Here is a 22744-nt window from a genome sequence, read left to right as displayed (position 1 = left end):
GTCTAGCATACATTCACCACCGCCTGAACTTCCACCAACCTGCCAGACAACTGCACTCAACCTCGTCCTTGAAGCCACCAAAGCTACAGTAGAGGGCATTCATTCTCCTACCGCACCGCCAAATCCTACCCCTTCACCTGCGGACATCGCCCTCACTCGCGGATTTCATAAGGGGTCTTAAGACCCGGATTTTCGATTGAGACCAGTGAGACCACAGAGCCTGGATACCCTGAGAGGTGAATAGCTGCACTCCGCAAGTTCTGATTGATTAAAATATGACTTGATTTAATCCATTTGGCTGGGGTCTGTAGTCTGTCATTGTTAGGCAATAATCAATAACAAAAATCAAGCACAGCAGTCACCTCAGCCTCTGAGACAATCGATTTCTGTGGGGCTAGAGACCTGTATATTTTTCAGTCTTTGGTAAATAATATACAAAAAAGGTGTACACTGTTCCAAATGGAAAAATATAATCACTAGAGTGTGTGAGGGCTCTTGCTCCTGAATTTTAATGTTCCCCTAGTGATTATATTTTTCCATTTGGAACAGTGTACACCTTTTTTGTATGTTCAGTTAATTGGGAGACCGTACACTGGACCAACTAATCTCCCAGTCCCTCCCTTTGTTGATACTTTGGTAAATAATAACCTTCTAAGAACAGAGTCTTGCGCATCTGAGACATTCGATCTGTGTGCTGCCCTCACCCATCCCAGGAGGTCTGGTGTCTTGCATGGTGCCCACAGGATCAAACTGAAGATCTCTTTCCAGATGTGCAAAGCTATTCACATAAATACACCACCTAAACTAGCAAACCTGCTCATCTCGGGGGGACAAAGAGGTTTCATGATTCAGGACCAAAATCTCACTATATAAGGGGGTGCTAAGATTCAAACCTTCACAAGCCCAAAATGAAGTTGAAACTTTTCAAACACTCACACCCAGCCTTGCTCACTGTGCCACTAGATTCAAGCTAGCCTTGCTGATGAAACCGGTCCCAGGATGCATGTTTCTGGTCCAGGGAGGACCTGGACTGGCAGTTCGGGCTGGACTGTTCCCTTGGGGAGCAGGGTCAAGACTGATTTGCATATAACTGGGTCCAAACTGGGGCAGCTTGGTGCGCAAATGAACAATGGCTATAACCCAGATCTGTGACTGGGGGTGAGTGTTTGCATAGTTCAGCACTCCGTCCATCATCCTTTTCTGTTGCTAAAGTCGCCCTAAGTGGGAAGGGTATGCCCAGAAGTGGGTCCCGGGCTCACTGCGCCACTGGATTCAAGCTGATGCAGGGTGATATCCTGAAACTGGTCCCAGGATGCTTTTTTCCGGTCCAGTGAGGACCTGGCCTGGCAGTTCGGGCTGGACTGTTCCCATGAGGAACAGGGTCAAGACTGATTTGCATATGGCTGGGTCCAAACTGGGGTGGCATTGTGAGCAAAAGAACAATGGATTAAACCCAGATCTGTGACTGGGGATGAGTCTTTGAAAAGCTTCGGCACTCCATCCATCATCCTTTTGTGTTGCACTGTAAACATGTCAGATGTATCTGTCTGTATGCGTAACACAAACAACATTTAAATAGCACTTGCTAATTTATTGTTATTCTTCCTTTCACTGCGCTGCTCGTCACAGTGTAGGCATCAGAGTGCTTTACTTCATACACTCAAATTATACAGAGACAGTAAACTATATGTGCGTAGATTACATTTTACCAAAGAGAACTAGGGTTGCAAGGTAGGAGTCACATATTGTCCTTACTGGTCAGCAAAAATAAGTCAAGGGGGCAGGGTTGGTTGATAAAACTGCTATAGATATAGGCTGATGGCTGAATAAGAGATCATCATGTTTACTCTTTTCATATGTTAGGACCTACCATATACTCCAGGTAGGTTTACAAGACTACTCACTTACTGGATACTGTTTACTGACGAAATCTGTATCAGAGCATTAATGCTGATCTCCTTTCCTGCATTGATTTGCTGGTGAAAATTATAAATAAACATAACCAAAAATAGGGTGCGTAGTCGGTAGAAACACAAAGTCAAGATTTAAAATGTAATGTAGCGGTTGGAGTTGTCTGCATTAACAAATCGTTATTACTACCTAAAGTAATCTTTTCTAGCAACCTTAGACTAACGACATATAGGAAAAAAAACAAGTTCTAAACCCATGCCTTGAAGTTTTCATGCAGCTCCTTGATGCCAGTTCATAGCTTACAGTGCTATATTAAAAGGATTACAACTTATGAACTGCAAGTAACAAAAGGATCTGTGTGAGAGAAAGCAGCAACCCATTTACCTATTTCTAAAATATAAATCTTTGATCTGGAAGTTACATGATGTGCTTTGCAAGATTCACATTAACCCTCTATGCTACTTTATGTACAAAAACTGTGACAAGACAAGGCACAGAGCTCTCCAGGAAGTGCGTTAACCACCAGAGTTATCATACCATCATTATTATCCCATCAAAATTGCTGGGCGCACAAGGATCTCCGCAGCAGGTGCCTAAACCTTTAAGGCATTTTAGAATACAGCTTCTTTGTGATCAGTTAAGTAAACCAGAACAGATTTTACTGTCATGTTCTATTTGTTGCCAATTTCTTTGCAGCAGGGTTCAAAAATAAATAAATGTAGAAGTTGACTGTCAGACTCTGCTTTTCATTACTCCAACCCTGGTGTCTCCAGCCCCTTTCCACTGCCGCACCTTGACCCCGGATTTATTTGCTAAAGAAGTATTTTTTTCCCAATTGCAGCTCTGTTTATACCTCCCTCAACTTTCTGTATGCTATTGTTTTTTTCTGCTTTCCACCAAATTTTACTATGCTGCTTAGTTTTGTGTAAAGTGCACTGATATATTATGGTGTAGTGGTGTCCTAAACTGTCACAAAAAAAAGAAAAACAAGTACATATGGATGTGGTGAGAAAGTGGTACATTGGGCACTAAAAAGAGCCATGTTCTATGGGCCACTTAAAGCAGACCACAGATCTACAGGACAGAATTCAGATAATATCCAAGTGCACGAAGTAAAAAACCACCTAAAAGTAGCCCCAAGAATGAGCTCCGCAGTCTGTCAACGGTGCTGGGGGACCACTCCTGTATTCAGTTCATGTGCTTTGAAAAGGTTTAAATTCCTGTAAAACAGTGCACTATAAATGCTAATGATGCAAGCATTCAGCAGCATTAAGGAAGAACATTTTGGAAAATGACTTTGTATATCATGAATGTTAACTGCTGCTAAGGGAAGTTCCTTTGTTAGTCGGTGTTATCAGCAGAGGAGGCACAGGCCTAATAGCTTCACTTGCAAAACTGTATTGGTAAAACATAAGGTAGTGATCTCTAGAACACCCAGATAATGGCCCAGCATTTCCAGGTGATGCTGAGGGTGTGCAGAGATTGAGGCCTTCTTTCCTGGGGAGACCGGCTCTAAAACTCCTACTTAGTGGAAGAAAATAGCTCTCCACTGTCTCTTTAATTAAACCCACTGTGAATTCTCCTGTTTACCTTTGGTAAGGACCACAATTTCTAAATGGACATAATACATGTCATAATATATATTCTTTAAAGTCTGTGTGGATGCAGCGGTACACAGCTCAAAGATGGCCGCCTCCTGTTGCCACATCCAGCTCAGCAACATCAAGTACTTTCTTCATAAATTTAGCGTTAGAGAAATGTGTAGTTTAGTTTAGTACGGAAGTAGCCCCAGCGGGTATTGGAATCCTCTACAATACCATGGAGAATGAGGAATACATGCACAGAGGCGGAGAGGTGATAGGAACGGAGATCTAACACTTGATTGAGATAATGTGCACTTCCCTCCTAATTGGACAAAAGATCCAGTTGGCAATGGAAACGTAGAGTCCAATCAATTTTGCTATCAGAAGCCCAGACGCGGCGAAGACCAGAGCAACTGAAAGAAACTGAAGTTACAAGCTGAGCATGGGAAGGCTTAGAGACCTTAATAAGTTCTTTGAACCAGTGGACATGGAAAGGTCATAGAAATAGTAACATCCGGGTACTAAAGGTCATGAGTGAAAGCAAGCCACAGACCTATTGAGCTGAAGTATACAAAAATGATAGGTTGGATGCTTGAATTTATCTCAGCCCCTGGTCATTAGTCAAGGCTCTCAGTCCATTGTTTTTCTCCCACAATGCACCTCAGATTAGACCAAGCCATATGCAAATCAGCCTTGATCCTGCTCCAATAGCAACAGTGCTCAAGGGCGGTCCTCTCTGAACTGAACATAAGCAACCCAAGAACACTTACACTCTTGTTGGGGGCTCATCAAGTGGGTGAAGCTAGCTCCTGTGGCAAAGTGAGCGAGAAACCCACATCTGGGCCTACTCGTTGCACTGAAGTATACAAAAAATTGATGGATGGAACGCTTGAATTTATCTCAGCCACTTGGTAATTACTCGGGCTACATCTGAGTCCTTTGTGGACATGGTGACTGAGGAGCAAACAGACACCACCAGCAGATGCAACAGAAGAAAAGGGGGATAAGTCTATGTATGAAAGAAAAGTGTGGAGAGGTCTGGTGCATTCAAAGAATTTACAAGGCTTCAGAACGCTTGAACCTAAGAATAGTGATGGACAATATCAGAGCTGGGAATGACAAGATGCAGGGTATGGGGGGAGGAAATAGCGCCGTGAAGAGTGAATCTAGGGGCTTTGACTGGTCTGCGTCAATCAGGGATATATCAGTGGTTTTAGGCTCAGGGGGATGTGGGTGTGACAACCGATCTGCAGTGTGACAGAGGAAACGGAGGGACAGGCGGATGCAATTAGAGGTCCCAGCTGCTGCGCTGTGGAGTGTTCCCCTGAAGCAGCTCCAAACGGCATATCAGAGACCAAATATGGGGGGAAAATAGCTGTGATGGCCATTAAACCACACACTGCTGTCACCAAGGTCAGTGGCGTAATATTAGCCCCCGCAGCCCCTGCCATGTTCCAGTGCTAACATTACAAGCCTACAAGATTTGCTGATAGTTCACTTTAATGTCTTTCAATTCAAGTACCCCACTTCAAGGAAATTAAGAAGATAATAATATGCAGAATATGTATATCTTAATAACAGACAAAAAAAATTCGCCTGTAGATATCGTAAAACTAAGTTTATGGTGAGCCAGTATTATTTCATGGCCGCCATTAACCTTAATGGGTGAAAAATTAGCCTTGATAATGAATAACCATTTGGATTAAACTGCAATGTGCAAGATGAACAGGATCTAACAATACTGTGTTGTTGACCGGTGCAGTGAGTAATTAAAGAAAAAAAAAAAACACACGCGTCTCTGCTTGCTACCACTGGAATACCGAAGCATGCATCACTGGGACGGGACCTGCATACCCTTCAAAAAGTAGGGGCGTTTACTCCTCATGGATTCACCCAGTGCTGCCCACGCACAACACTACACCCCTCCCAAAATACAGAAAGTAACAAGAACCTATATATGAATACACAATAAAACAACCTATTGCTTCGTTTAATGCACATAGTGTCAATATTTTTGTGTCAGAGTAGGATTTTTTGAACCTTGTATCCTTGTATCTATTGCCTCCCTCCCCGCAGTTCAGAGGGTAAACGTACTTCCCCCTGGAACAGGCGTAATCTCACTGGCCAGCGGGCTTGAGTGATGAGACGTCAGCCTCTCGCTAGACTCCACAGGATGCCCTCAAGACGCGGGACCTTCGCCAGGCTCCAGAAGAACTATGCTAGCTGAGGTCACCACAGTCCTTCCGGGGCGCAGGATAGATCACTCACGAGTGCCCCAAAAGTTTTTGAAAAAGGATACATTTCGAGTGATGTCCTCCTCGTCTCTCCAGGCTATAGTGGCATGTACCCCGCCAATTTACCAGGGCAAAAGTTTTAATGGGACTCGAAATGTGCTGCTGAGATGGATGTCCTTCATCAACAGCAGGTCCGGTATCTGCAGATCACTCACTTTCGCCCGGCTGTGCCAGCTGAAAGTGGCAGTCTGTTTTTTTCCTTCTCAGTAGTGTGGACCTGTCATTTGATTTGGCAAGAGCCCACCCGGGTGATGTGGAATGTCACCCGCTACAACTCGGCCCATGCGTAGCCTGCGTGATGGTTGATCGATGGTCACGTGGGGAGTCAGTTAGTAATCCCGGATACAGGAGTGGATTGCCCATTCTACATTTTTATGGTTGGCCTGGGCTTTCTTGAATACTTTAGAGAGGGTTCACATGAAACTTATAGCCTCTCAAATCAAATCAAATCATTAGCATTTATAAAGCGCGCTCTCACCCGTGCGGGTCTCAAGGCGCTAGGGACAAAGGGGGTGGTTATCGCTGCTCGAACAGCCAGGTCTTTAGGAGTCTCCGGAAAGCGGAGTGGTCCTGGGTGGTCCTGAGGCTGGTGGGGAGGGAGTTCCAGGTCTTGGCCGCCAGGAAGGAGAAAGATCTCCCACCCGCCGTGGAGCGTCGGATGCGAGGGACGGCGGCGAGTGCGAGGCCAGAGGAGCGGAGGGGGCGGGTGGGGACGTGGGGCCTGTGGCCAGAAGGTGTTATTTCCGGTGGCTGATACAGAGTGACTACAGGTAGCCCAGACACCGTTTGCCCTTGAAAAGGGGGACATTGTTCGTCCTGATCTCTTGCACCAGCCCATGCAGGTACAATATTTTTAGAGTAGAGGAATCAATTGCTGGCAAGAGTAGTTTGCACAATCTCACCTTCTGGGTGCTTTAATTAGTCGCATATCACTACTACCCATCTTGCAAATTGCCAAAATTTGCATTGATTCTGACCCACAGTGATTTTGCTGTTTGTTCCATGATGGTGGGCCCTGGTGGATGAGGACTTCCCATAGCCTGGTACTTATGACACATTTTGACCAGCTGCTCCACCATCTCACCCAGTGAAGGAGCCATACTTTGATTCTCATCCTAATGTTTTATTTTTATTATTTCTTGGTGATGACTGTGGGTAAGGTGGACCACGTGTATTGCCAGGCTCCCAGGGATCACAAATCTATGCCCCCTGAGCAGACAGCCTTCTTCTGAGGCAGCCAGCTTACACTGAACATTGTACAGAGATGGTTATGTCTGCTGGGCCTCTGGGGTTCTTCAGGATATATGAATTTTTAAAACACTCCAGTTTCCTCGCTGGATAGCTTCCAGATCCCACTGCAAGTAGTTATCTGCCTCAGTACCACTACTGACCTCCTTCAGTGAGATCCGCAGAGGACAGCACTGCTAGTCACAGCTCCAGGCTCGGTAAAGGGGCAGGGCAGAGTGGCGTTTGTACAAAACAAAAGAAAACATTAAATTAAAAAAAAATCTTACCTGAATCCCCGCCGCTGCACCGCTCTTCTGGCCCTACTTGCAGGCACAGGCTCCCAGCCTGCCCCTGTAGCCAATCCTAACTCTGCTCTCATGCTGCTTTGCGCTCCCAGGCAGACTGCGCCGGCTGTCTCCAACCCGGCAACACAAGGCTGGATTGGAGACAGCTCAGTGCCCGAGACAGCCGGTCAAACAAACATGCGCACTGAGGGGAGTGCACAGAACTCACCCCTCCGTTCCGATCACCCCCTACGGCCCCACACCTTAAAAAATAAAACGATAATAAACGTTGTTTATTATCGTTTTATTTTTTTAAGGTTTGCAGCTGCTGCTGCTGCTGGTGGAGGGGCGACGCTCCTCCGCCAAAGCAGAGAAGCCGCCGCTGAGCACTGCTCTACCACAAACCACACATACTCTTTCTTGCGCATTTGCATCCTCTTTCCCTGTGGCTAAACCGAAGTAGACAAGATAAGAAGATCACGGGGTTCTGAGGTCCTGGGTTGTATTCCATGGAAAAGGATCACTCCTGTAACCTGTAACTGCAGCATCCACTTTTCAATCCTGAACAAAGACTCAGTGGCCGATCATTTTAACAGTGGAATGAGAGGCCAGTATGGACAACAAATGAGTGACCATCCAAGTACAGAATAAAGTGGTGACACCCCCAGTGGATGGCAATGGACTCACTTTCGAACTACCTTCGTTCCAGGGATCGAGAGCCCGGCGAGCATATGCTACTACAGCTTGGACAGGGTGGGGTCCGCGGACACTGCGTCTTTAGTGGTCTGGAACAACGCGCCAGGCTCTTTCTCCCGTGCGCAGGTAGAAGACACTTTCAAAAGTTCTCAAAGAGGGGCTGCAACGGCTACAGGATTTTGATGAAAGACCCACAGTAGCTGAGCATGCCCACGAAACATATTACTTCGGTTATAGAGAATGGGGCTGGTTTTTATTTTGTGTCCTTCACCTTGGTAGGGTCAGGTACCACTCCATCCGTAGGAAAAAAGTGTAGCAGAAGCTGGTGTGGGGATTCAGTCGCTCACACTTTCTCCAGATGGCCAGTCGAACCAGCCCTTAAGTCTCTGTACTAGCTGCAGAGGTGACTGTGGCGTTCCTCCCGTGTTGAGGAATGGGCCAATATGTTGTCGATCACACTAATAACTCCTGTTGACTCCAACAGGACTTCCTGTATGGTGTTCTGAAAGACTTCCGCCACGCTGGATATTCCAAAATGGCCCGATTTAGATTTCGAGGGACGGGTTACTCATTCGCAATGGTGACAGATATCCCGTCTGCCGAAATATAAATCTCAGAGAAAATAATGGGATTTATATTTCGGTGGACGGGATGTCCATCGCCGTTGTGACGGTGTAAACCGTCTGCGGAAATCTACACTAGGCCCTCAGACTTTTGTATCGTGTGGGCCTAGACCAGTAGAGAAGATATCATCAGGTTTTGATGATACCCTGATGAGGGGTCCATCATGGAGCACCATCAGGATCCCATTACCTCACACACTAGGGCATCCACCGCTGGGGTGAACTATCGCTCTTGCCCGATGGCAAGATTTGGGAGGAGGGTATCTATACTAAAATCTCATCTCCCGTGGTTGCTTGGGCTTGTGGATCACCACAATTGGCAGTGCTCGGGGAAGGGGAACCTTTGCTCTCTTAACAATACCTGCCTCTGCTAATGCCCGGAGTTCCTCTTCCACTTTGGGGCAGAAGTGGGAGACCAGACGGTTGTGTCACAAAACCGTGGGTTGCACAGACTGGTCAACGTGAAGGTTCACCATATTCCACTTAGGCATCCAGTGCCTTCAAAGACTTCTTTAAAGTCTTCTAAGAGTCTGTGTTACTCCGTGGTGTGCACACTAACTGCAAACTGAGTCAGTCGAAGTCTTTCCGCTGTGTCGCAACTCAGCAACATGCCTCCCCAACTTGTCACATGTACCTTGAGGTGGTTATATCATGCCTGCCACCACCAGAAGACAGGTTACATACCCTCCATGAGTGCACTCTCACTTTGGTGGGCCTGATGGCGGGCCGCCAGGCCAGATTCTCATACATTTCTAGGACCACAACATTGATAGAGGCCCCGGTGTCAAAGATGGTGATTGCTGATGATTCTCCCACCACCAGAACGTCAATTTCCCTGGAAGTTCAATTTCAATAACATGATTTAAACCATCTAGGTAAACTCTTCTTTGCTTTCCTCCATAGCGATAAATATTCTCAATCAAGAACACTCCATCACAAAGCAAAACTCTGTACACAAATGTGTAATCAGCCTTAGGACCTCTCATTTATGTAAAGGAGTCTTGCATAGTTTAGTTTTTCATGGATCTACACAAGAATTTACCTTTCACCAAATCACTTTGCTTATCAGTAAGCACAAGCCCGGGCAGCACAGGCGAACTCCATCAGTTAAATAATAAAAACATATCCTGAAGAAGAATTCAGAGAATTAAAGATTCCCAACACTTCCATACCATACATTGCGGCCACATACAAACATTGCATTTCCCAAGTGATGTTTCAAAATGTTTGCAAAAGCCACAATTGCAAAACTTAAAGAAGCATCACCCCACTGTCTCATGACTGAGGTGTGCGCATAATTTCTTCATAAACTAGTATTTCAACACTCATTACACGACACACTTTCAGGATAACTACATACCATAACAAGTATTTGTAATGCAATAGGTCTCACATATTGCGAACAAGTTAATTGTCATCTTTTGACAACAGCGCCCACGAGCAAAAACAAAAGAAAACATGAGTGGAAACTGAGAAAAGATTACTTGGCAAAATAAAGGAAAGCTAGCTTCAAAAAATAAAACTTAGCAATTTTGTGCCTGCTGGGCATGTTTTTGCCAGTCACAAGTCTTCTGTTTGCGGGCACCGGAAATTAGAATAAAATAGTACCTTGATCATGTCGGGTGCAGCAGACGGGCACTAATTAAGTTAAATCAATTAGTGCTTGATCCCTGCTCCACACCGAGGAATGGAAATGATGCCAGACATGCCTTGGGGAATTACGAGGCTGTAAAGAGGAGTGCCACGCAAACCAACAAACGGTGAACGACAGGCGGGCTCCAAGCCCTTTAATGAACACAACGGAGTCTCGCAAGCGCATGCACTCACAGGCTCGACCCTAAAAATACATTAGCGTAACATTAATCTAAACAAAAATCATTTTAACCTGAGAAGATGGCATGGATCAGGCCCTGTGCACTAGAACATCCCGCTTCATATGGAATCTAATGCAGCCTTATACATCTGCATACATATGTAAGAAGGAGGGTAGGCTCTAGTGTACATGGTGTTCATAAAAAGTAAAGTATTTTTGCAGAACTCTCCAGTTGTTGGTTTCTGCATCAAGAATGCCTTCCAAGATAACCATGATAGCGTACGTCAATGTCTCTGCTGCATTCTCCCAGCTAGATGCTACTTGTTGGATTTCTCCACACTATATTATACTCAAGTTTGGACTGGCCATCCCGGGCATCGGGCGTTTACCCCCCAGAGGCTGGAAAGGTGGGGGGCCGTTTTTGTTACTGTAGCAGCGTAGCAGTTTTAAAAGCACTGCAGAGCTCCTTGCGTGCCCAACAGTTTTCAGGAAGCAATAAAAGTGCCAAGTGAAGTGGTGATTAACGTACCTGCTAGAGAGAGATGGGGTTTTGTCTAGTTGTAGTTTTGACTCATCTAGGGTAGCACAGAGGGTTAATATGCCTGCTGCAAAGGACATGTACTATGCAGATTACAGAACAGTATTTTATGTGCATAGCTCAGTGGGTTACTGCTTTTGTCACAGAGATCTTTTTGTTACTGTGCAGTTCATCAGTTACAATCATAATCCGGCACAGTGAGCCATGAACTGCCATCAAAGAGCTGCATGCAAACTGCATGGTGCAGGTCAGAAAATTATGTTTTTCTCATTCTTTGATTATCCTAATTTTGCTAAAACTGATTTGTTTGGGTAGAAATAAATTCTTTGTAAAGTCAACCCTAACCACAATGTTATGTTCTGAATCCTGAGTTCATGCTTCCCCAGACTAAACGCTCTTATAAAAATGCCACCAATATGGATGAAAAGTGAATCCCACGCCTTGTAGTCCCCTCTGACTTATATAACAATTTCTATGCACTGATTTACACACGTATTATACACTGTCTCTGTATGTGTCTGATGTAAAGTGCTCTGACACCCTACACTAGTAAGAGAGGCGCTATAAAACAAAGTAGATACATGTAAGAGAGGGTTATGGAGAGATGAGAGGCCCTGTTAGAGGATGAAGGTGAGGGAATCATTGAAGATCCTCAACAAAGATTGCCCTATCCGGGTGCACTTTAAAGTCACTGCTTACTACACTTCAAAAACCAATACAATTGAATATATAGTGAAAAAGGTGTTGTAGAATACACTGTTCTCGCAATTTTTCCAAACTTTTCTTGATGTGGGGGGGCAACCCCAATCCACCCCCCCTCTCCCTTCCCCAATTGAGCCCCATTGTAGTAGTCACTCGCTATGTACCCTATGGGGGCTGGTCTGACATTTGTCAAGGCTGCCATGGGATCCCAGTTCAGCCCGGATTATACCGTTTTGCACAGGGTTCTGTCATCTCTCTTTTTAATTGAGAGTTTTCCAGGACTTGTAGTTCTAAATCCCGTTTCATTCGTCTCCATTTTGCATTCCCTGTTTTCTAGCTCCATTTTGTCCTCTTTCTCAATCTTTTTTTTCTCTTTCAGGTGAGACACCTTCTCCTCTTCTGTTCAAAACTTGCTTACCTGTACATGGCTGTGGCAGACTTTCTTCCCATGCCAAAAAAACGTAAATGAACATAAATTTGGTTTATCAGGGTTGATATTTTCCATAAATTCAACGACATGATGCAATCATACCACGCTACCAGGCTAAGATTCTGGAACACCTGAGGAACCAGCAGCAGTTTGTGGTTGCGGTGTAGGTGTCTGAGGACAGATTGAGTTATCTGGAGTAGTTTCTATCAGTTTTTATGTAAACAGTAATTTGTGGCAAGTATTAAGGACAACTGTTCTAGCTCAGTCTTGTTCATGCCTACCAAGGTTACAGCAATGGACACAACGAACGCCTTAGAAAACTGAGTTTAGTGCAAGGTTGTCACCTATAACCTATTTCACACCTGTTTTGTAATTGTAATTTAACAACCAACCAACCAACTAAGAAGTGAAAACTCAGCGAGATTGCCTCAGTGACCCTTGTCAGGCTTTGTTGAAAAGACTTGCACCTTGTTTCACCCGATACGTTGTCTCACTTTCTGTCTTTGTCACCTCCCACTACTTTTAACCACAGGTAATGTCACAGTCCCCACCAACCACACAATTCCCAGCCACAGACAAGAACAGCAGAGACACAACCATTAATATGCTCAATTCAATACAACAAACATAAAAGTCTAGATTTCCATATTTTAGCCAGGGCGCCCAGGGAACCAGGATACCACCCCTTGTTTTTAGGGTTTAGCGTGGTTCCATCTCTTTTTTGTGCTGTGGGTATGAAGAAAACCTGAGTAACGCTGGGCTGCAGTTGCAGGTTCTGGTCACCTAGAGTATGATGCCTACTAACTGACCACCCTGGGGTAGGGAACACCCGTCCTTCATGAGCAGGGACCACTGCCATTCTCCATTCCAATGGTATTAGCGCCTTGAGACCCGCATAGCGCCTTGAGACCCGCACGGGTGAGTAGCGCGCTTTATAAATGTTAATGATTTGATTTGATTTATAGTCTAACGAGCCTCAAAGAAAATTTCGACTTTCACAGGGAATCACCAATTATTTGCCACACTGATTTCCTCATATTTTCTGAAGTTGGACAGTCACTGGCTCAGCTCCTGCAGAACTGCCTGAAGAAAGAGCTTTCCTTGGGGTGAAAAAAGGTTTCCTAGGATGCTCCACAGAGTATGTGGTCCCAGCATACAGACCTTTATCCAGGGGTTCACCTCAGAATCAAGGCACAGGCTAGAAGTTGGGTTTGCACATTTTCATTGACAAATACAGACTTTTTTTTTTAGCAGTTATCACTGCTTGCGAACCTTCGCCAAGTGTAACAATTTAAAGGCAGTGGCACTTTAGAAGTGACTTCGTCTACCTCTCAAAGATCCTTTACAGTCCAGGATGCTATCCTAGATTCCCTAGCCGCGACCTGGCCCGGAGAACTCAACGCCACACGGTCACAGCAAATGTTCAAAGATGCCACTCAAAGACCCACCACCTGCCTGATGTTTCAACAGATGTTAGTGATCAAACCTCTAGACTGCACAGCTCACGGTCCTATAAAGAAAGCGCCAGGACAGCCTCTGATGGCAGGTCCCCGAAAGAACTGTCAAGGTGTAAGTCCTTATTTTAAACATGCATTTTACATTTCACAACCTCAACGGCAAGCAACATCTGGAGCTCCCCTTAGCTGGATAAAGCCCTTAAAGAAAGAACTCTGATCTTATCTCCCAAAAGATATACTACATTCTTAAATATATGCTTCCTACTATCAGCAGAGACATGGAGATCCTCAAACAGAGGAGCTAAATAACAGAACCAAACTGGAGACAGTCACCAACCTAGTCTAAACTATAAAACCAGCTGAAAGGAATACCACTGTGGGAGTTACTTTTCAATTACAAATATATGTGATTGTTAATATGAGTCATTTGCAATTAATGAGATAATGCTGTGATGTACAATATGTTTTCTGGGCTATGCCAACAACGCCTCACCCAATTATGCTTTGGCTCCATCTTGCCTTTTGGAGCATCCTTATTAATCATGTGTTGATATTGTTTCATTGACCCGGCACACAGAAAAATGTTTCATAATGACATGCTGTCCTCAAAGAAATTCTGAAGGAAGTCTTTAGTTACTTTTTCAAGGCCTTTACTATTCACTCACTGTAGGAAACTTGTCTATGAATCTTTCCTTTGTTTTTTAACAACATTTGTGCTAAACACATTTGATGACATAACGTCAGTGTAAAAATATCATGCTGTTATGTGGACAATGCTATAACATGGTGGTATTATATGTTTCATATTACTGTGCTATGGTTTGTCAATGCAATGTATTGTTACATTTGCTCACCCGATACTCACGGTGCAATTTCAGTTTCTTTCTAAGTAAAGAAATAAATAAAATAAATGATAAATAAATAAATACACTTTGGTGCTGAGCCAAATCTCAATTGCTTTCTTCTAGGGATGCGGACCGATTCTTTATCAATTTGCTGCACATTTTGGGCTTGGCCTATATTTCAGATTCTGCTATTGCTGCATCTAATTAAACTCAGAGGGCCTAATTATTTTAAATTTACTACATTTTAGTCTTCTATATTGCATTTTAATTTTGAATAAATCTTCATTTTTTTCCCGAAATTTACTGATCTTGAACTCCCTTTTTCAGGCACTCTATATTTATGGATTGCATTTTGAAATGTTGCTGAATTTTATCTTTAGGGACACATTGCTTCATCTATTCTTGAGGACAACACCATCCCAAATCCTGAATAGGTGCAATGACTTCCATGTAGATTACCTGAGAGGTGGCGCCGATACCACTAAGCTGTCTGTGTGTCAACAAAGACAATTTCTCTTCAAACTCGCCAATGTCTCAAATGATTCCCCGCGCTCATCTCTTATGGACTAACTGATGCATCTAGAACTAGCACACAACAAATCCCAACAATTCAACAAGGTATCAATTGTCTAGATCCGGAAAGATTCCAGAAAAAAAAACCAAAGGATTTGAGCAGAACAGCAAGAAAATCAACCTTAAACTGCAAGAGCACAAGGAGAAAAACAGGTTAAAACCATCAGCTGGAAATCTGCAAATCTGTAAATCTGCTGAGAGAAGTTACATTTTCATACTTTGGTGTCTAAAAATGTTTGTTTTAGTCATGCAAGTTAAGCCTTACCTGGGAGTAAAAAGTAGGTGTTTCAGTTCATTCTGTTTTGACTGGAGTAATGTGTTTTAGGAAGGGATGTGAGAGGTTAGGTGAGGTCAGACAGAAGTTGGAGTCTAAAGAGGAGAGGTTTTACTACAGAGACTATGGAGTCAAGGTGACTTTGACTTGTGTCCATATAGTGCTGAGGAAGTTAGTAGCTAAGAGAGAAGTAAGAGACTGAAGGCAGAGGGTTTAGCTGGAGCTTAGGAGGTCAGTACTCAGGCAGAGAAGCTAGAGTCAGGACAGAACGGTTTCACTACAGCGACTAAGGAGTAGCGGTCGCCACACGCCTACCATCATGTTCTTCGATATAAGGCTTTGCTTTCTTCCTCAGTTTGGATTTCTTCTTACTGTCCCTCTCCAGGAGCTGCTTTATGTGTCGCGTTGCTGGGGAACAAAAACACGATGAACACAAATGAACATAACAAAAACAGAAATCATAATGGATGAACCATGAGGGTCCTGTTTTCAAACCATGCTGGAGTGAGAGGGGGGATGCACGCCCAGATGGTCCAAAGGGCACTGCGATCTGGATACAGAGGGAGAATGGGGGCAGAACAGATAAACCAAACAATGAGGAGATGGACGAAGAGGGCAGAGCCCTCTGGCAACAGAGAGAAAGAAGGGCCTAAAATGGCCATTGGAAGAACAGAGCAGTAGAAGAATGACAAAACAGAAACAAGATGGAAAAAAGGCATTTAGGTCTCACACAAAAAACTAATAGTAGTTTGAAAGCATTTTTTAAGGCAGGCAACAAATCACTGCCTGGTACTACCACCCCAATAAAAATAAATATTTTGTTATAAAAAGATGGTGGGAATGGGGGAGCGGGTGAGGGAGCAATGATGAGTGAGCTGGAGGTGGGGAAAGCAGCACTCGAGGGAGGGCAGCGCTGATGGTGGGGCGAGAAGCGTAGGAGCAGAATGCAACACTAAGCGCAGGGGAAAGGAGGAGCTCAGGAGGGGAGAACTGTGCAAGAAAGAGCTTACAACATGAGGGACACAGCAAAATGGAGCGTGGGGGTTAGGTATTTCAATAGGGGAGAAGCACAGGAGGGAGAAAGCTGGAAAACACATGCACTCTCGTGGAATGCTTAAGAAAAAAGATAAAAAGTAGTTCTCTAAAAGAAAGCAGTTAAAGGCTGCATTCAGAGAGATGGTGAAGAGGCTATGCTCCAGGAAAAGGACAGACGCAAGATAGAGAAGTGTGGACAAGGAAAGCCCTTGAATAAGATGCAAGGAAATGACACTAAAGCCAGCCAACAGCAAGCAATGGGAGAGCTGTAAGCCTCTGTGAGTTATGTAAGCCCACAGTTGTTCTTTTGCAGCCAGGCAGCTCGCCCCCTCTGGGAGGCACAACCTGGAAATGGAGACACTGGACACAGCAGCCCGTCAGCATAGAGACAGGGACTTCAGGGGCACCTTGCCATGCTCTAAGGGACAAGGCCATCCGGAAATGCAGCAGGAGCTCAGCCGCACAACTAGACAGAGGCCACCAAACGTGGGCACAGTACTCGGAGACAACATAGGCAAAGGAAGGTCAAAGTGGGCACAGTAATCAAACAATAAACCAAAAATGGCTAAAGTGCAGAGTCTGGCAATAAAGAGGATGGCAGCGGGACAGTCTGGCAAGAAGTAAAAAGATGAGAAGTGGGCACTGGGTGGTCGAACAACGAACAAAGGGCTGTTGAAGTGGACAGTGCAGTCTAGTAACACACAACGGGCTGTTAAAAAGAACGCCAAAGGATGGCAACGCACATGATGAGAAAGGGCAGAGCAGCCTGGCAACGCAGAGAAAGCACGATGAAAGGAGGAGCAGCAGTCTGGCTATGCAAAGAAAGGATGGCGAAAGGAGGTGCCGCAGTCTGGCTAGGCAGACAAAGGACGGTAAAAGGAGGAGCAGCAGTCTGGCTGTGCAGAGAAAGGAAAGTGAAAGGAGGTGCAGCAGTCTGGCAACGCAGAGAAAGGACAGTGAAAGGAAGGGCAGCAGTCTGGCAACGCAGAGAAAGGAAAGTGAAAGGAAGGGCAGCAGTCTGGCAACGCAGAGAAAGGAAAGTGAAAAGAGGTGCAGCAGTCTGGCAACGCAGAGAAAGGACGGTGAAAGGAGGAGCAGCAGTCTGGCAAAGCAGAGAAAGGACAGTGGAAGGAGGAGCAGCAGTCTGGCAACAGAGAGAAAGGACGGTGAAAGAAGGAGCAGCAGTCTGGCAACGCAGAGAAAGGGCGGGGAAAGGAGGAGCAGCAGGCTGGCAACACAGAGAAAGGACTGTGAAAGGAGTTGCAGCAGTCTGGCAACGCAGAGAAAGGACAGTGAAAGGAGGGGCAGCAGTCTGGTAACGCAGAGAAAGGACAGTGAAAGGAGGGGTAGCAGTCTGGCAACGCAGAGAAAGGACCCTGAAAGGAGGTGCAGCAGTCTGGCAACGCAGAGAAAGGACGGTGAAAGGAGGAGCAGCAGTCTGGCAACAGAGAGAAAGGACGGTGAAAGGAGGGGTAGCAGTCTGGCAACGCAGAGAAAGGACGGTGAAAGGATTAGCAGCAGGCTGGCAACGCAGAGAAAGGAAGGTGAAAGGAGGAGCAGCAGTCTGGCAAAGCAGAGAAAGGACAGTGAAAGGAGGTGCAGCAGTCTGGCAACGCACAGAAAGGACAGTGAAAGGAGAGGCAGCAGTCTGGTAACGCAGAGAAAGGACAATGAAAGGAGGTGCAGCAGTCTGGCAATGCAGAGAATGGACAGTGAAATGGGGGTAGCAGTCTGGCAATGCAGAGAAAGGATGGTGAAAGGAGGAGCAGCAATCTGGCAACAGAGAGAAAGGACGGTGAAAGGAAGGGTAGCAGTCTGGCAACGCAGAGAAAGGACGGTGAAAGGAGGAGCAGCAGGCTGGCAACGCAGAGAAAGGACTCTGAAAGGAGGTGCAGCAGTCTGGCAAAGCAGAGAAAGGACGGTGAAAGGAGGAGCAGCAGTCTGGCAACAGAGAGAAAGGACGGTGAAAGGAAGGGTAGCAGTCTGGCAACGCAGAGAAAGGACGGTGAAAGGAGGAGCAGCAGCCTGGCAACACAGAGAAAGGACTCTGAAAGGAGGTGCAGCAGTCTGGCAACGCAGAGAAAGGACGGTGAAAGGAGGAGCAGCAGTCTGGCAACAGAGAGAAAGGACGGTGAAAGGAGGGGTAGCAGTCTGGCAACGCAGAGAAAGGACGGTGAAAGGATTAGCAGCAGGCTGGCAACGCAGAGAAAGGACGGTGAAAGGAGGAGCAGCAGTCTGGCAACAGAGAGAAAGGACAGTTAAGGGGGTAGCAGTCTGGCAACACAGAGAAAGGACGGAGAAAGGAGGAGCAACAGTCTGGCAACAGAGAGAAAGGACAGTTAAAGGGGGTAGCAGTCTGGTAACGCATAAAAAGGACGGTGAAAGGAGGAGCAGCAGCCTGGCAACGCAGAGAAAGGACGGTGAAAGGAGGAGCAGCAGCCTGGCAACAGAGAGAACGGACGGTGAAAGGGGGTAGCAGTCTGGCAACGCAGAGAAAGGACGGTAAAAGGAGGAGCAGCAGGCTGGCAACACAGAGAAAGGACTGTGAAAGGAGGTGCAGCAGTCTGGCAACAGAGAGAAAGGACAATGAAAGGAGGGTAGCAGTCTGGCAACGCAGAGAAAGGACGGTGAAAGGAGGAGCAGCAGTCTGGCAACAGAGAGAAAGAATGGTGAAAGAGGGGTAGCAGTCTGGCAACGCAGAGAAAGGATGATGAAAGGAGGAGCAGCAGTCTGGCAAAGCAGAGAAAGGACGGTGAAAGGAGGGGCAGCAGTCTGGCAACGCAGAGAAAGGACGGTGAAAGGAGGAGCAGCAGGCTGGCAACGCAGAGAAAGGACAGTGAATGGAGGTGCAGCAGTTTGGCAACAGAGAGAAAGGACGGTGAGAGGAGGGGTAGCAGTCTGGCAACACAGAGAAAGGGCAGTGAAAGGAGGAGCAGCAGGCTGGCAATGCAGAGAAAGGACTCTGAAAGGATGTGCAGCAGTCTGGCAACAGAGAGAAAGGATGGTGAAAGGAGGAGCAGCAGTCTGGCAACAGAGAGAAAGGACGGTGAAAGGAGGAGCAGCAGTCTGGCAACGCAGAGAAAGGACTGTGGAAGGAGGTGCAGCAGTCTGCAACGCAGAGAAAGGACAGTGAAAGAAGGTTCAGCAGTCTGGCAACGCAGAGAAAGGACGGTGAAAGGAGGAGCAGCAGGCTGGCAACGCAGAGAAAGGACAGTGAAAGGAGGTGCAGCAGTCTGGCAACGCAGGGAAAGGACAGTGAAAGGAGGTGCAGCAGGCTGGCAACGCAAGAAAGGACAGTGAAAGGAGGAGCAGCAGGCTTGCAACGCAGAGAAAGGACAGTGAAAGGAGGAGCAGCAGTCTGGCAACAGAGAGAAAGGATGGTGAAAGGGGAGGTAGCAGTCTAGCAACGCAGAGAAAGGACGGTGAAAGGAGGAGCAGCAGGCTGGCAACAGAAAGAAAGGACGGTGAAAGGAGGTGCAGCAAAGCAGAGAAAGGACGGTGAAAGGAGGTGCAGCAGTCTGGCAAAGCAGAGAAAGGACGGTGAAAGGAGGAGCAGCAGTCTGGCAACAGAGAGAAAGGACGTTGAAAGGGGGTAGCAGTCTGGCAACGCAGAGAAAGGACGGTGAAAGGAGGAGCAGCAAGCTGGCAACGCAGAGAAAGGATGATGAAAGGAGGAGCAGCAGTCTGGCAAAGCAGAGAAAGGACGGTGAAAGGAGGAGCAGCAGTCTGGCAACAGAGAGAAAGGATGGTGAAAGGGGAGGTAGCAGTCTGGCAACGGACAGAAAGGACGGTGAAAGGAGGAGCAGCAGTCTGGCAACAGAAAGAAAGGACGGTGAAAGGAGGTGCAGCAAAGCAGAGAAAGGACGGTGAAAGGAGGTGCAGCAAAGCAGAGAAAGGACGGTGAAAGGAGGTGCAGCAAAGCAGAGAAAGGACGGTGAAAGGAGGTGCAGCAGTCTGGCAAAGCAGAGAAATGACGATCAGCAGTCTGGCAAAGCAGAGAAAGGACGGTGAAAGGAGGAGCAGCAGTCTGGCAACAGAGAGAAAGGACGTTAAAAGGGGTTAGCAGTCTGGCAACGCAGAGAAAGGACGGTGAAAGGAGGAGCAGCAGGCTGGCAACACAGAGAAAGGATGATGAAAGGAGGAGCAGCAGTCTGGCAAAGCAGAGAAAGGACGGTGAAAGGGGGATAGCAGTCTGGCAACGCAGAGAAAGGGCGGTGAAAGGAGGAGCAGCAGGCTGGCAACGCAGAGAAAGGACAGTGAAAGGAGGAGCTGCAGTCTGGCAACGCAGAGAAAGACATTGAAAGGGGGAGCAGCTGTCTGGCTTCAGAGAGAAAGGATGGTGAAAGGAGGAGCAGCAGTCTGGCAACAGAGAGAAAAGACGGTGAAAGGTGGGTAGCAGTTTGGCAACGCAGAGAAAGGACGGTGAAAGGAGGAGCAGCGGGCTGGCAACGCAGAGAAATGATGATGAAATGAGGTGCAGCAGTCTGTCAACAGAGAGAAAGGATGATGAAAGGAGGTGCAGCAGTCTGAGAAAGCAGCGAAAGGATGATAAAAGGAGGTGCAGCAGTCTGACAAAGAAGAGAAAGGACGGTTAAAGGAGGAGCAGCAGTCTGGCAACAGAGATAAAGGACGGTGAAAGGAGGAGCAGCAGTCTGGCAACGCAGGGAATGGATGATGAAATGAGGGATAGCGGTCTCGAGGCGGTGAAAGGAGACACGAGTGCGGTAGCAGAGAAAGGATGGCCAAGCTTAGGCCGAATTTGCATTTGGAAGGAGTGAAGATTCCGATATAATCAGCACTTATGTTGTTTTAAGGGATACTGCGAACTATAGGCAGAAGAACAATGCTGATGTCTCGGCACATGGTGGCATTAAGCTGGGATGGAGGACGTAACCCCAGAAGCCCCTTCACCCCCTCATTCCCCTCATCATTAATAACGAGGCCATGAAGGTTGATAAAAATACTTAATCTTCTGATATTTTACATTTCAATTTGGAGGTTAGAACCGTGAATTAAAAAAGTGAAATGAAACTGCGTTGAGGACGCAACCAAAAATTTCGACAAAAAAAGTAATGCACATTTTGGGAGGGGTGGATAGATCATGGTTTGAAAACAAGACACCAAAAACAAGATAACATGACACGAGAAGCGTGCAAACTGAAATGTAATAAAACAAGAACAAATGGCAGAAAGAGGTAAACCATTCACAGCGGGCTTCCGAGGGGGGGAGGTGGGGGGCCAGGGGGGGGGGGGGAGGATGGTGACCATGGTAACAATGCGGTGTGATGTCAGTAGGTCACTGCCCTTCCAGCACTGGGAAGTCTAGTATTTCAGTCCAGGTTTTTAATGCAGCGACCCATTCTTAGGCTCGCGTTTGAATTAAAGTGTGGTAAAATGGAGTCCTCGGGTAACTATTTGGGAATATGGCGGCGCGCGGGATGGTGGTCCACGCAGAGGGGTGGAGGAGAGGACCTTTGGAGATGTCTCGGACGCAGACACCACAAATTAAAAGATGAAAACCAACAAACTGGCTAAGTGCACTGACATAGAGCACCCTACTTAAAGGGCCTAGGGCGTGGGAAAGAGCTTGTCATGTGTCGGAGAAGCCATATTTGTTTTGTCGATCACCAAGCGTGTAGTTCCTGTACCCGTGATAAGCCGCACAGGCCACGGAGTACCACGGAAATGGCGGACATAGATGGGCCCTTCCCTTTGGCGTACTGACAAGCTAGGACATTACTACAGATGTGTTATATGTTGTAAGTTTTCAGTAATGTAATAGCAACCAAGGGGTGAGCTCGTGAGCGCTTTGGAACCAGGGCTCTGCTCCTGAGCATGATGTAGAATGCTTTGTTTTATGCCTGAGGCCACATTCGCAGAAAGTCAGTTGTGGCTTTTGGCTTCTTGGATGCTGGTCGCTGAGGGACACTTGTTCTGTGAATTATCAATAAACCTGGTAAATATTCATCGTTGGTGGAGTGCAGTTCGTTATTCCATAATATAACAAAATGCCTCTTACTCAGTGCTTAATTTGTAAATAAAAATGTTCCGTGCCCAAAGCCCTCCTTTCAAACACGCGGCTGCTGCAATTAAATGTGCGAACACGGAATACTGAGGCAGCGTAATCCTGAAGTCACCTCAGGCCTCATTAATCCATTTACAGCCACTCCCTGCCCCTCCAGCTCACTCTTGCAGCTTTCTGCTTTCTCTCTGTGACGCTTTTTCGTTTTTCTCTTCATCTGTCTTTCCGATATGTGTTTTTCGCTCACAGTAAATGCTTGAGGCAGAGAAATAAGTGGCGGACCTCAAAAATAAGTGCCGGTGCTCAGCATCGGAAAAAACAAGCACAAATTAAGTGCTGCCCTTAATCTAAAGCAGCTAAATTTATATGAAGAAAACACATGGCTCTCTGGAAGCGTTAGGCTAATTAAAATGGTAAATTAATTTTAATTTTAACTC

General features: G+C 46.3%; 2 protein-coding genes across 4 annotated transcripts in view; one reads left to right on the top strand and one right to left on the bottom strand.

Moving 5' to 3' along the window:
- Positions 1-22744, bottom strand: part of ARHGAP39 (Rho GTPase activating protein 39) — a 683801-nt gene that overhangs the window by 215818 nt on the left and 445239 nt on the right. For 2 of the 3 annotated variants that reach the window (XM_069220913.1, XM_069220912.1), the window contains exon 5: positions 15566-15658. The exons of the other annotated variant lie outside the window; for it this stretch is intronic. In XM_069220913.1, the coding sequence (XP_069077014.1) occupies positions 15566-15658 (93 nt within the window). The remainder of the gene's footprint in view (positions 1-15565; positions 15659-22744) is intronic. 3 annotated transcript variants of the gene reach the window in all.
- Positions 16441-21467, top strand: LOC138283085 (trichohyalin-like). Its single transcript, XM_069221229.1, has 8 exons — positions 16441-16553; positions 17006-17881; positions 18031-18342; positions 18449-18757; positions 18973-19498; positions 19614-19730; positions 19766-20151; positions 20283-21467. The coding sequence occupies exons 1-8, from the start codon at positions 16441-16443 to the stop codon at positions 20584-20586; spliced, it is 2943 nt and encodes a 980-aa protein (XP_069077330.1). The 3' UTR covers positions 20587-21467.

Source organism: Pleurodeles waltl, chromosome 2_2, assembly GCF_031143425.1.
Source record: "Pleurodeles waltl isolate 20211129_DDA chromosome 2_2, aPleWal1.hap1.20221129, whole genome shotgun sequence".
NCBI classification, from domain to species: Eukaryota; Metazoa; Chordata; class Amphibia; order Caudata; family Salamandridae; genus Pleurodeles; species Pleurodeles waltl.
The sequence above is the reverse complement of the archived record's forward strand: the minus strand, read 5'-3'. Positions and strand labels throughout refer to the sequence as shown.